The sequence below is a fragment of the Molossus molossus genome, unplaced genomic scaffold (genome assembly GCF_014108415.1).
Source record: "Molossus molossus isolate mMolMol1 unplaced genomic scaffold, mMolMol1.p scaffold_m16_p_18, whole genome shotgun sequence".
Classification (NCBI taxonomy): domain Eukaryota; kingdom Metazoa; phylum Chordata; class Mammalia; order Chiroptera; family Molossidae; genus Molossus; species Molossus molossus.
Window position 1 is genome coordinate 39,564,253 of NW_023425353.1, and position 12,367 is coordinate 39,576,619.

Sequence of the window (12,367 nt, forward strand, 5' to 3'; positions counted from 1 at the left end):
AACAAAAGGAAGACAAAGAACCCAATTAAAAAATGGGCAGAGGAGCTGAATAGACACCTCTCCAAACAGGACATACAAATGGCCAAGAGACATATGAAGAAATGCTCAACATCACTCATCATCAGAGAGATGCAAATTAAAACAACAATGAGGTATCACCTCACACCTGTCAGAATGGCCGCCATCAACAAATCATCAAACAACAAGTGTTGGCGAGAGTGTGGAGAAAAGGGGACTCTAGTACACTGCTGGTGGGAATGCAGACTGGTGCAGCCACCATGGAAAACAATATGGTGTTACCTCAAAAAATTAAAAATTGAACTTCCATTTGACCCAGTGATCCCACTTCTAGGAATATACTCGAAGAAGCCTGAAACACCAATCAGGAAGAACATAGGTACCCCCATGTTCATAGCAGCACTATTTACAATAGCTAAGATCTGGAAACAGCCCAAGTGTCCATAAGTAGACGAATGGATAAAAAAGCTGTGGTACATATACACAATGGAGTACTATGCAGCGGTAAGAAAGAAAGATCTCTTATCCTTTGAGACGACATGGAGAGACCTGGAAAGTATTATCCTAAGTGAAATAAGCCAAGCAGAAAAAGACAAATACCACATGATCTCACTTATATACGGAATATAATGAACATAACAGTCTGAGGAATACGGTAGACCCAGAAACATGGAAGTAGGGCACAGACTGACATCCCTCAGAAGAGGGGGTGGGGGGGTGGGAAGAGATAAACCACAGAACTTATATGCATGTATGCAAGACCAATGGACATGGACAACTAAGCCGGGGACGGGGCGGGGATGGGGATGCCAATGGGGTAAAAAAAGGTGAAATATCTGTAACAAAAAAAAACACTAGAATTTTGTAAGATTCCCATTTCTCCTCTTTCATCATAAATTAACATTATTTGTCAAAATGATCCCCAGTGAAAGAACAATAAAACAGCATATTACAGAAAGATAGAAAGCTCAACTTCTGGTAAGGCAGCCAGTTAATTTTAGAACAGATACTATACTTATCTTTTATATAAAGATGAAATTTATATTTTCTCTACCTTTGGTGGGAAAGTTGTTAGAAGTGTGAACTAGTTTGTAGATACACTCTCACAAGTAACCTTAATCTGAATGCCACAATGAAATTCAAGGTTCCTGCTAAAAACCCTAAGCCCAAACTTTGACAGGATTGATGTTTATACTGGACACAATGTACCTGAGTGCTTTCTAAGATGATCAAGTCTATGGCCCTACACAAGGAAAATATTAATACCTCTCAATATGCTTCATTACTTAAAGTATTTTAATTAAGTAAAAACTCACAAGCCAAACTCCATTTTAAACATCTATTACTTAAAAATAGCTTTATACTTCTCTGAGAACCTTTAATGAACCTACCTGTAAAAGGACTAACTGTGGCTGTAAGCCTCTAGGAAGCTAAAAGTAAGTCTGCTCTAACCAAATGTCGAAGTTAACTTAACCATGAAAGTTTCTAAGTTTCTACTTCTATGATCTATTAGGATTTTATTCCCTTAAAATTTTGAGCATACATGTTACTGTTGATAAAAGGATCTTATGAATGTGATGCATTTTCATTGTTTCTCCTACCTTTGTCAGTTTTTTCCTAAAATAAATGCACTCAGAAAGTAAAAGAAAGAACATAATCAAAACACAAGTATACTATATAAAAGACATTAGAAATAATAATATAAAATAGAAGTAAGCTAGATTACATAGTAGATTATTCCTAGGCTTCCTACTTATCTTAAACTTTAAGTCTAGCTTATAAATAAGTCATTCTCACGCATCTCAGAATGTTATAGTTAGTTGTCCCTGCTTGGTACATAATAGGCATTTAATGTGTGTCTGTATCTGTATACTTAACCGTTGTAGCAGGCCCAGTGAAGCGCTGTATATCCATGATTGTCGGCTGTGGCTGGGTTTGTGTCCACAGAGGCTGCTGACTGCAAAAGGGCTCCAAGAACACCGATGTGCCCACAGGCAGCTGACAAGTGTATAGGTGTCCGGCCTCTACTATCCCGAAATAAGCACTTAGCACCATGTTGAAGTAATGCATCTACACATTCTTCATGGCCTGTAACTGCCTGAAAGAAAAATTGTTGCATGTAGTTGAATGTATTATGTTAGTTACTACATGCCAATTAGAGCTACTAAAAGTTTTTAATTTTATATTTTTAAAGTCCATATTCCCCATATATCCTTTTAACAATTAAGGCACTGATCATTTTTGAATTCAGTGTTTTTATTGGAAGTGACTTAAAGAGTCAGCTAAAGCAGTAACTTTAGCACAATATAAGTAGCATGAAAAACAGGAAGAAAGAAACTTATAATTCAATAAAAATAATGACATTTCAAAGGTGAAAAAGATAAAAATGTTTAAGAAAATAGTTGTGACAATGTACAAGTATAAAATTGACATTAACTCTACTAAAGGTTTTAGGGTTTAAAATCCTCTCCAACCCCCAATATCATGCTTTGTAGTTGTTTAAAATTAGCATTTAAAAAAAAGGAATACTAAAGAAAACAGTGAAGGTTAATTGGTAAAAATCTAGTGACGAAAAATAAACACAGCCTAGCCCAGTTCAGTTTTAGGTAAAATGCAGTCATAAAAACATTTTGAAAGGAAATGGTATTATTATTATTATTAAAATTTTTGGAAATGGTATTATTTTTGCTTACCCCTCTATGCAGTGCTGTCCTTCCCCACTTATCTTTGGCATCTACGTTTGCTCCTTTGTTTAGCAGTGAGTAAACACAATCTGTGTGCCCATTGAGAACAGACAGCATCAGAGGAGTCCTGAACAACAACAGGAATAGGTTCAGTGTTACCAGTTAAGATGACACTCATGAAAAACAAGTGTGCTCTCCTGTTTTCTAAACGTGCCTTTCTGTGATGCAACTTTAAAATATACTTAATTAAAAAACTATTATTTGATGTTACTCAGTTATATACATGACAGGCTTATTAAAACAGGGGCAAAAGTATAAAGATTAACAAACATCCTAAAAGTAATTTAAACATTATTGAAACTTACTGTCCATTTCCATCTTGAATGTCTACAGCATTTTGTGGTTCTGCATTTCCTATTAGTAGTCGTAAGCATTCTGAATGACCATTTGTTGCTGGAAAGTGATATTTAAATAAAAAATTCAGTAATTATATAATAGTAAAATAGAAAATGTATGCCTTAGAGCATACTTTGTAGATATAATATGGGGATGGTTTCATTGAATTTAATAGGTAAGAAGGAAAAATATCTATAGATACAACAAAAGTTTCTATTGCTTTTATTGATAAAATTATAGCCATAAATTCCCCATGGTAAATTACAGCCATACTCATGCTTTATTTGCCCTGCTAACAGAATGATCATTTTATTTAGCGCTCTTATGGTGGCAATGTGGTCAGCGAGGGTGCACTGCCTCCAGCCAAGGGATGAAATCATGATTAGACCAAGTCAATCACAATGACATCTTTTGCCAGTGATTGGTTTCAAGGGAGTATTGGTTCAATACTGATCACTGAGATGTTAAGAAATCTAGGGGGCTTCTGGGAAATACTTTTATTCTGGATAATGAAAAGTCCTCCTTCCTTCCAGATTTTAGATGTGATCCTATAAAGAAGCAGCCATTCTGCAACACAAGTGCAGAGGCAAGAGGATAACTGAGAGTCTTTCAGAGTTCTGACACCATTACTGACACCAACCCTGCAGCTGACTCTATCTCTGGACATTTTATATAAGATCAAACCCTGTCATTTAAGCCACCTTTTAGGTGGGTATTATAAAAGAATTACAATTCACTTCCAGAATTACAATTCTGTGTCATTTTTATGACTTAAGAGTAAGATGCTCCCTTACAAGCATATCTCCAAATGTGAAAGGCATCTGCAGAACCAAGGCTTCCATTTACTGAAAAATAGGCATTAACAATAACCTGTGGCCCTTTCAGTGGCTACAACTCACAGAGTATATGATACTGGTTACTTCTGAGGGACTGGCTAATGTTTTGATTCAGTATTTACCCGTTAAGAATGCAAACACTCCATGGAAGCTTTGAATTAACTCAGCAAATGAGCTGTACTGATATATTTTCAAGTTACAGATGATATATAATGTCCCTTCTTAAATAAAAAAATGATAGCATTTTGACTTCGTATTCTTACTGCATAGCTGTTTGTATTCATACATTTATTGAATTTTAATCCATTATTAAAATTTCTGTCTTTGAGCCCTGCTTGAATACCTGACAGCTTCTGAAAGGCTGCTCTGCAGAAATAGGGAGTTTTACCTATAGTCTTATAAAATGCAAGTTTCCCAAAAGACTAGAAGCAAAGTCCAATATTCAAATATGTCCTTAAGGAACACTCTATAAAAACTAAGTGAAATAAATCTAATGATATAAAGATGACCTATTAAGAAGGAGAAAAATACTTGGCTAGGATTTCTTTAAGTGTCTTGGTTCTTTAAAATAAATATTGCCTTGAGATAATTCCTGTAGAGAATTGTGACTCTGTATCTGCTAGTAATACACAGATGGTACCAAGTCAACAAAATGACATGGTTACACGGTTTTACATTTTTCCACTTTTGCAACATCACAAATTCACATTATGGAGTAGTTCTTGCATAAAGTAGGTGCTTAACAACTGTCTAAATAGATGTTTATTGTAGTACCCTGTAGAGTAAGTTAAAATGTTCATCAATTGTTAAACAAAAGCATCTACCAATCTAAAATAACTTTCATCAAAAAGTAAAAACTATTGCATTGTTTTACTGATTAAGTACTTCAGAAGCTAGACTTACATAAATCCAATTTCTAAGGTAGACAGTAATTTTACCATTTAGAATATGGTAAAAATAGGAAGTACTAGTGGGATAAAGGGACAGAAAGACAAAGCAGAAAAGTCAAACTGAGAAAGAAAAGAGTATTAGATGGAAAGTGGTAAATAAAATCATGCATAATATGCAACATACCTGCTGCATGTATAGGCGTTCTCTTCAAAATGTAATCTTTGACTAAGATTGAGGCTCCCTGATTAATGAGTACATCCACACATTCAACATGGCCCTTAAATGCTGCAAGATCTAAGGGTGTTCTTCCACTACTGTTTCTCACATCAAGATCTAACAAAGACTGTACCAACACTTCTAGTGCTTGATGGTGACCATGATAGGCCTAGGAATAAATAAAAATATATATTTAGATGGACTTCCCAGATACTTTACAAAACATAAAGCAAGCAAACTTCTCTTCACATTATTATTATATTTGAGACAATCCAAAGTTTCTGTGTTGAGAATTCAGAATGTTAACTCTAACTTTTTTTTTTTAATCCTCACCGAGGACATTTTTCCATTTTTTGTTCAGATAGAGTGGGAGGGAGAGAGAGGAACAGAGAGAGAGAGAGAAACATCGAGTGGCTGCCACCCGCACGACCAACTAGGGCTGGGGACAAACTGCAACTGAGGTACATGCCCCTAGCAGGATCCGAACCCGGGTCTCTCTGGACCGCAGGCCGACGCTCTAACCGCTGAGCCAAACCAGCCAGGGCACTATAACTTTTTAAACAACCAAATAATAGGCTACAGTGATAGGAATGGGTATTCTGCAAATAATAAAAATTCAAATGACATATGAATTTTCATGAGTCTACAAGGTCCGGTTCAGGGCAGACATTTAATGAATGTGTGACACTGATTCAATTAAAGCTTTCATTTTAAGTCTATGATTCCAAAAGCTGTGTGTTTAGTCACAGTTCAGTGCTTTACTAACTCCCTGATAAAACTTCACTATACTTAAATTACAGAGACAGCCAGCGACCGAAGTTAAGCTAGTACTTGAGGTCTTCTGATTTCTCAAATTAAAATGACTCCCTCTACCACATAATATGGCGTATCTCAAAAATAAACATTTCTTTTAGCACAAAAATACTTAGACCGAGCCCTGCTCGAATAACTGCCACGTGCCAGGCAGTGTCCTAGCAGTTACAATAGTGTAAGAAGATTTAAAGATCTGTCAGATTGAAGCCCTACTTTTTACATGGTCATATAAAAGGGCCTTCTAGATAATTCATTTCAAAACCAGTATGTCGACTGAACATTTTTTATTCTCATTGTACTAGAGGCCCAGCAAGACATAAAGGAGTAATAAGACATAGTTCTGGCACAAAAGGAATGTTCTCTCTAGTTCACTCATAGTACCACTTTGTAGCTAAGGAATTTTCCTAAGTTATTTTTGATACCATTCACACCTACAGATTAGTAGGTGGGTAAATTATCACTTGTGAATTTTTCATTGGGAATTGGAAAACACAAACTTCTACCACACTTGAGTTAAATCTTACCTGCTCCTAATCTGAAAAAAAGATGCATATCAGAAAGAGGGCCCACACTGCATCAAAGGGCTGTGAAGCATTTCTTGTGAAAATTGCCAGGAAGTACCAGCAAGAAGTAAAGGTGCTCTAGGCCTTACTGATCTCTTTGATGTTCCTCACTATCTCGAAGATTAAAGTGACGAGATCATTTTACTGAACTCTGTCTCTAATCTTGTTCCTTAATACCAGGTCACTGAAATTATGCTACTAAATGAATAATCTTTGAGAAACATGGTTTATGCAGAAGAAGAAGAGAGAAAATAAGGACAACTAGGAACCATAATGATTTGTCACAACGGTTTCCCCCTCACGATGTCTTTGTATAGGACGAAGACTTAATATGCTAAGTATGTACGAAGATAGAAACCAAGACCAGTTTCATTAAGCCTCAAGTCACTGTGTTTTCACTACATCAAGCTGCCCTGGATTAGAAGAGTTTGGAAGAAAAAAATCACTTCAAGTAATTTCTGAAAACCTCCTAGAAATAGATACAAAATGCAGAAGTGGTGGTATAATCACGTTTCACTGAGCCTAATTACTAAATTACAACATTGTCCCCATTTCATCTTACAACATACTTAGCACACGTTCATAGCAGCACTATTCACAATAGCCATGAAGTAAAAAAAAAAAAACAACTGCAAACTATTGTTTTTGACATAACTATTCAAGACTTGGCAAAAGTGCTTAAACTGGCCCCTAATAAGTACTCAAGGAATGACAGTGCTATTATTTTAAGAATGATGATGATGATGCAAGAAAAACTGCCTAGTCATCTGTTCAGACTTGCCACCAACAGTAAATACTATTCTTGCCACCAATAGTAAAACAGCTATTTTCTCCATGCTGGCTTTGTCCTCTGGATGACTTATTTACTATGCAAGTCTGAAGGGCAGATTATATTTCCAAAGACCCAAAGCGCAAAGAAGCAGAAAAGCTTCGGCAGTCTTCCTAGTTATTCAGAACATGGCAGGAAGTGGGGAAAAAGACAAAGCAGAAGTCAATGTACATGTGTCAGTGCTAGAAAATATGCAAGGAGAATATCAAGATGAAAGTAATAGTCTGAGAAGGAAAAATTAAATGAATCATTGAACTTGGAGTGATCCACATATAACTTAAGTAATATCTGTATAAACATTTTACAATATTTAAAATCAGAGGTCTCACAAATAGCTAGTGACAAAACCCAAATCTCCTGATTCTCAAAGTTCCCTCCCTTCCCTCAACCGGAACATGCTTTCTTTCAAAAATACATTCTTTCTTCAGCACAGAAAGAACTAGATTGGGCTCTATTTGAAATTTCCTAAGTTAATTCATTCCTGTATTTGATTTAAGGACCGTCATACTCACTCCTAACTTTCTCTTCTTAGTGACTGACATTAAGAAGGAAAATTCAGAGGCATCCTAAATTAAAAGGGATACCACGCATCACATGGCCAAATTACAGCACAAGCAATTGAAGGACCAGTGAACACACACACAGTTAGCAACCCAGAATTATAAAGTAAGAAAAAGTTACAGAAACACAACAGAAATTATGGTTCTTATACCACGTGCTTATTAGCAAGTTAGAAGTCATTCCACTTTGACAGTGCATTTTAAAATTCACATCACAGGTATATCCCCTTCCTTAGATTAGGCCTTGGGGGAAGCCCAACAAACATTTAAAACAAAACAAAACAAAGTATAAAAGTACATTCAACAATTCTCTGAATAAGCAAGTTCTGAAAGTTTTAAGTCCACGATAATTACTGCATGGACCAAAAATTCTGGGTACTAGTTTGAGTCAACACAGACATGAAATGTTTCCAATAAGCCAGCCATCAAGTTGGCTGTGAAGGCAGTACTCACAGCCAAGTGTAAAGGGCTTATTGTTGCTCTGTTGTCTGAATCACTCAGCATATCTGTTCCCGAGGTTTCCATTAACTGAGAAAGAAAAGCATTTTAAATGTCAGAAATGATACTTTTAGATATTCTATGGCAGTTATCCCTGCTCCCTTCCCCACAAGTTAAAATCCATTATAGAGTATACCTTGATACTTGCATATGAATTTAAAAACCTCAGACCATTCTATTATAAAAACTAAACTTAGTAAGCTTATAGAACAGATCATCCTGAAAGGTGGTAAGGACCACAGACTAAAAGTTCTGAGGGAGGCTACACACTAAGTAAGAGCTTGAGGGAAATGCTATTTAATTACCACCAAGGAAACCCACCCCCACACCACTCCCCTGCCTCATACATGATTTCTGTCACTATCTTTGTTCCCAGGAATGTGTAAAACAAACTACAGTTCTAGTGATAGTAAATACATAATTATAACAGTCTGAAAAGTAGGGGTAAATGACTAATACTTACAACATCTAAAGGAGTTTCACTTGCAATCTGAAATAAAATTTAAAATAAAAAATATTAAGCCTGAAACACCAATCAGAAAGAATATATGCACCCCTATGTTCATAGCAGCATTATTTACAATAGCTAAGATCTGAAAACAGCCCAAGTGTCCATCAGTAGAGAGTGGATAAAAAAAATCTGTGGTGCATATACACAATGGAATACTATGCAGCTAGCTGTAAGGAAGAAAGATCTCTCATCCTCTGAGACAGCATGGAGGGAGCTGGAGAGTATTATGCTAAGCAAAATAAGCCAATCAGAGAAAGACAAATATCATATGATCTCACTTATTTGTGGACTATAATGAATAAAATAAGCTGATGAAGAAAATGGAACGAGAGACATGGAAGTAGAAATCAGACTGATAAATCTCAGGGAGGGAGTAGGGAGAGATAAATCAAAGAACTTATATGCATATGTGCACAACCAATGGACATAGACAATACTGGACATAGACAACCATAATTTGAAGGGGGGTAGGGGATGGGAGTGCAGAGGAAGTTGTCAATGGAGGGGAAAGGAGAAACATCTGGAACAAAAATAAATAAATTAAAAATACATAAGATAAAAAGTATTTAATTTAAGAAATATTCATGTATATAAAAGAGATAAATGTTAACTATAGATCTCTATTTACATAGGACTTTAATAAATTCCACTCTGAAGGTATACCTCCCTTGCCTCCAAAATTAAGTTTTTTAAATAAACAAATGTATAAGCGAATAGACCACAAACCTAGATACATGGACCTAAGATTTTAGTCTCAAAATATCATAGTAACCTGAGGAAATATTTGCTATTTCTGCAGCAGGGTTCTAAATGCTATATTAAATATGTCAGTCTCCTTTTTCTATCTTTTATACCCACTCTCCTTGAATTTTATTTCCACTTGAAGGGAATCAATGTTTAATATGATTTATAAGGTAAGTATAAATAAAGAAACCTTTAACTTGAAGCATGTTACACACCTGAGAATCTTTTAACTTGTCCAACCAAGTGGGGTGAATGGTGTGTATATTCAAGAAGGAGACCAGTTGAAATAAAAAGTTCCATAAGTAGAGTCTTCCTTATCAGGAGGGACTGCTAAAAGAATGGGCCTTTCAGAATCTTCTAAGTATTGGGGAAACTTCCTCCAACAGGGACATTTATTTCTCACTTAAGACATGGCTACATTTTTTTAGAAACATCTGGAAAACATTATTTAAAGGGACAGGGGAAGTAAATGCTACATAGATATGGGGTAGGACATAAGGAGTTCTATCCAGAGATCTAATTTTGTCCTTCCTTTTTGATAGGGAAAAGGGCATGACATATCTTACTGAGGCAAGTATAAATTTGACAGGTATATGGATTAGAAAAATGTTAAGAAGCAACAGAATTTGTTTATTGATCAATTTATTCTCATTTTCATTAAGTCATTAGAATATAAATTCATGTTAGTCCTTCCACAAGAATTCAGGAACTTACCAGCTGAAGACATAGTCGGTGACCATACGCAGCAGAATAATGTACTGCATTGTATCCTTGCTTATCCCGGATCCCTGGATTTGCATCATTTCTTAGTAAGTATTCTAGGCACCTGTTTGTAGAAACAACATATTCAAAATTCTAAATCCTGCATTTTAACCAGTGATAAATACAGAAAAGAACAAACATTTCTCTTACATTTGCACAATGTAAAACCATAAATACACCTATACTAAATAATCATTTAAACAACACTGACTGTAAGTTTCATAAAAATACAAACAAAATGTTCATAAAAGAAGCTTCTTCATTCAAAGTGAACACCTCCTAAAGAGAGAGAAAATAAATAAACGTTTGCTGTGACTGGACTCTAAGTGGTGGTGAGCATCCCACGTTGGCAAATGTTACTGCTCACCTATGTAGAACACACAGTGAGTATATCTTATTAGGAAACTCAAAAAAGAACACAAGATTGCCTGGCCAGTTTGGCTCAGCAGTTAGAGCGTCAACCTGCGGCCCAGAGTCTGGGGTTTGGTTCCCACTAAGGGCATGTACCTCGGTTGCAGTTTATCCCCGGCCCTGGTTGGTTGTGCGGGTGGCAACCACTCGATGTGTCCCTTTCACATCGATGTTTCTCTCTCTCTCTCTGTTCCTCTCTCCCCCTCCCACTCTACCTGAACAAAAAAATGGAAAAATGTCCTCGGTGAGGATGATTAAAAAAAAAAAAAAAAATACACTTTACTTTAGCAAAGTATGATTTAATTATGTCAGATTGTCTTTTTATTTTTTTAATTTTGAAATTGATTTAAAAGAGGGAAGGAGAAAGGGAGGGAGAGGGAGAGAGAGAGAAACATCGACGTGAAAGGGACACATCGATTGGCTGCCACCCACACGACCAACCAGGGCCGGGGACAAACTGCAACCGAGGTACGTGCCCTTAGCGGGAACCGAACCCAAGTCTCTCTGGACCACGGGCCAACGCTCTAACTGCTGAGCCAAACCAGCCAGGGCCAAAAGCTCTCTCTTTTTTTTTTATACCAATTTACAAGGATCCCTTGCAAATATGAACTCTACCTCTGAAGGACAGTGATATTCCAATCTCAGCCCAATCTTCTGATAGCATTGTCCATGTATCTCTTCTCTTTCCCTTTCCCTATGATACACTCAATGCTGCTGCCTTTGAGTAGTGAGGTGGAAAAAACATGGAGGTGATATTAAGATGTGCTTTTGGCAGGAAAGAGGAGAAGAGACCTTTATCTTTCTTCTACCAGATCAGTCAACAGGAAGGTTGTTAAATAGAAATAGGTAAAAATAACTATGACTAAGGAATAATTATGAAACCAATTTATTTCCCACATGAGACTCAGGGTAAGATAATTAATAACAAAAAGTACAAAAAGGAAATATAAATTTGCAATAAAAATAGCCATCCATTATGGAAGATGCCAGGTTACAGGAGCAATAATCTTTCACTCTCACCACACGATACTTACTTGCCATCTGTGTCTGATGTAGCCGCATAGTGCAGGGGTGTGCATCCTCTTTCATCAAGGTCATTCACACTGGCTCCTGATCCCACAAGAGCAAACAGGCACTGGTAATTGCAGTTGGCAGCAGCATAGTGCAGTGGAGATCTTTTGTGTCCAAGTTAATATAAAAAAATAAACGTCAGGGACATGGAGGAGTAAACATGAACACAGTGGACTCTTCTTACTCCTCTCAGTTACAAACACTGTATTTATAAGTGAGCCTGAGACTGATTTCTGCCATAAACTAAGCCTTTTGGAAGGCTGGACAGAAAGCTGAGGAGGAGAAAACTTAGGTAGCAGAAAACCTCTAGAATAGAAAATTAGAAACACAGTTAAACAATTTCATGGTCTCTAGAAGTTATAATTCTAGTTTTTTGATGGAATTACAGACACCCTCCTTATTATGTACAGAAATTTGGCACCTTTTATTTTAACAAAATTTCCCCTATACCAACAAATGATTATTAGTTATTGCTTACTGAGAATCAGTTCTATTTGATCCTAAACTGTTTATTCCCATTGTTGCTATATAATTCAATAAAACATTGTATAAATTGATGAAAAC

The 12,367-nt window shown here is 36.3% G+C and overlaps 1 protein-coding gene across 18 annotated transcripts in view; it reads right to left on the reverse strand.

Moving 5' to 3' along the window:
- ANKRD28 (ankyrin repeat domain 28) overlaps positions 1–12,367 on the reverse strand; it is a 172,177-nt gene that overhangs the window by 21,211 nt on the left and 138,599 nt on the right. For all 18 annotated transcript variants that reach the window (XM_036266215.1, XM_036266216.1, XM_036266221.1 and 15 more), the window contains 8 exons: positions 11,767–11,907; positions 10,274–10,385; positions 8,768–8,794; positions 8,260–8,334; positions 5,009–5,210; positions 3,068–3,155; positions 2,712–2,829; positions 1,897–2,116 (listed from right to left, as the gene is read on the reverse strand). In XM_036266215.1, the coding sequence (XP_036122108.1) occupies positions 1,897–2,116; positions 2,712–2,829; positions 3,068–3,155; positions 5,009–5,210; positions 8,260–8,334; positions 8,768–8,794; positions 10,274–10,385; positions 11,767–11,907 (983 nt within the window). The remainder of the gene's footprint in view (positions 1–1,896; positions 2,117–2,711; positions 2,830–3,067; positions 3,156–5,008; positions 5,211–8,259; positions 8,335–8,767; positions 8,795–10,273; positions 10,386–11,766; positions 11,908–12,367) is intronic.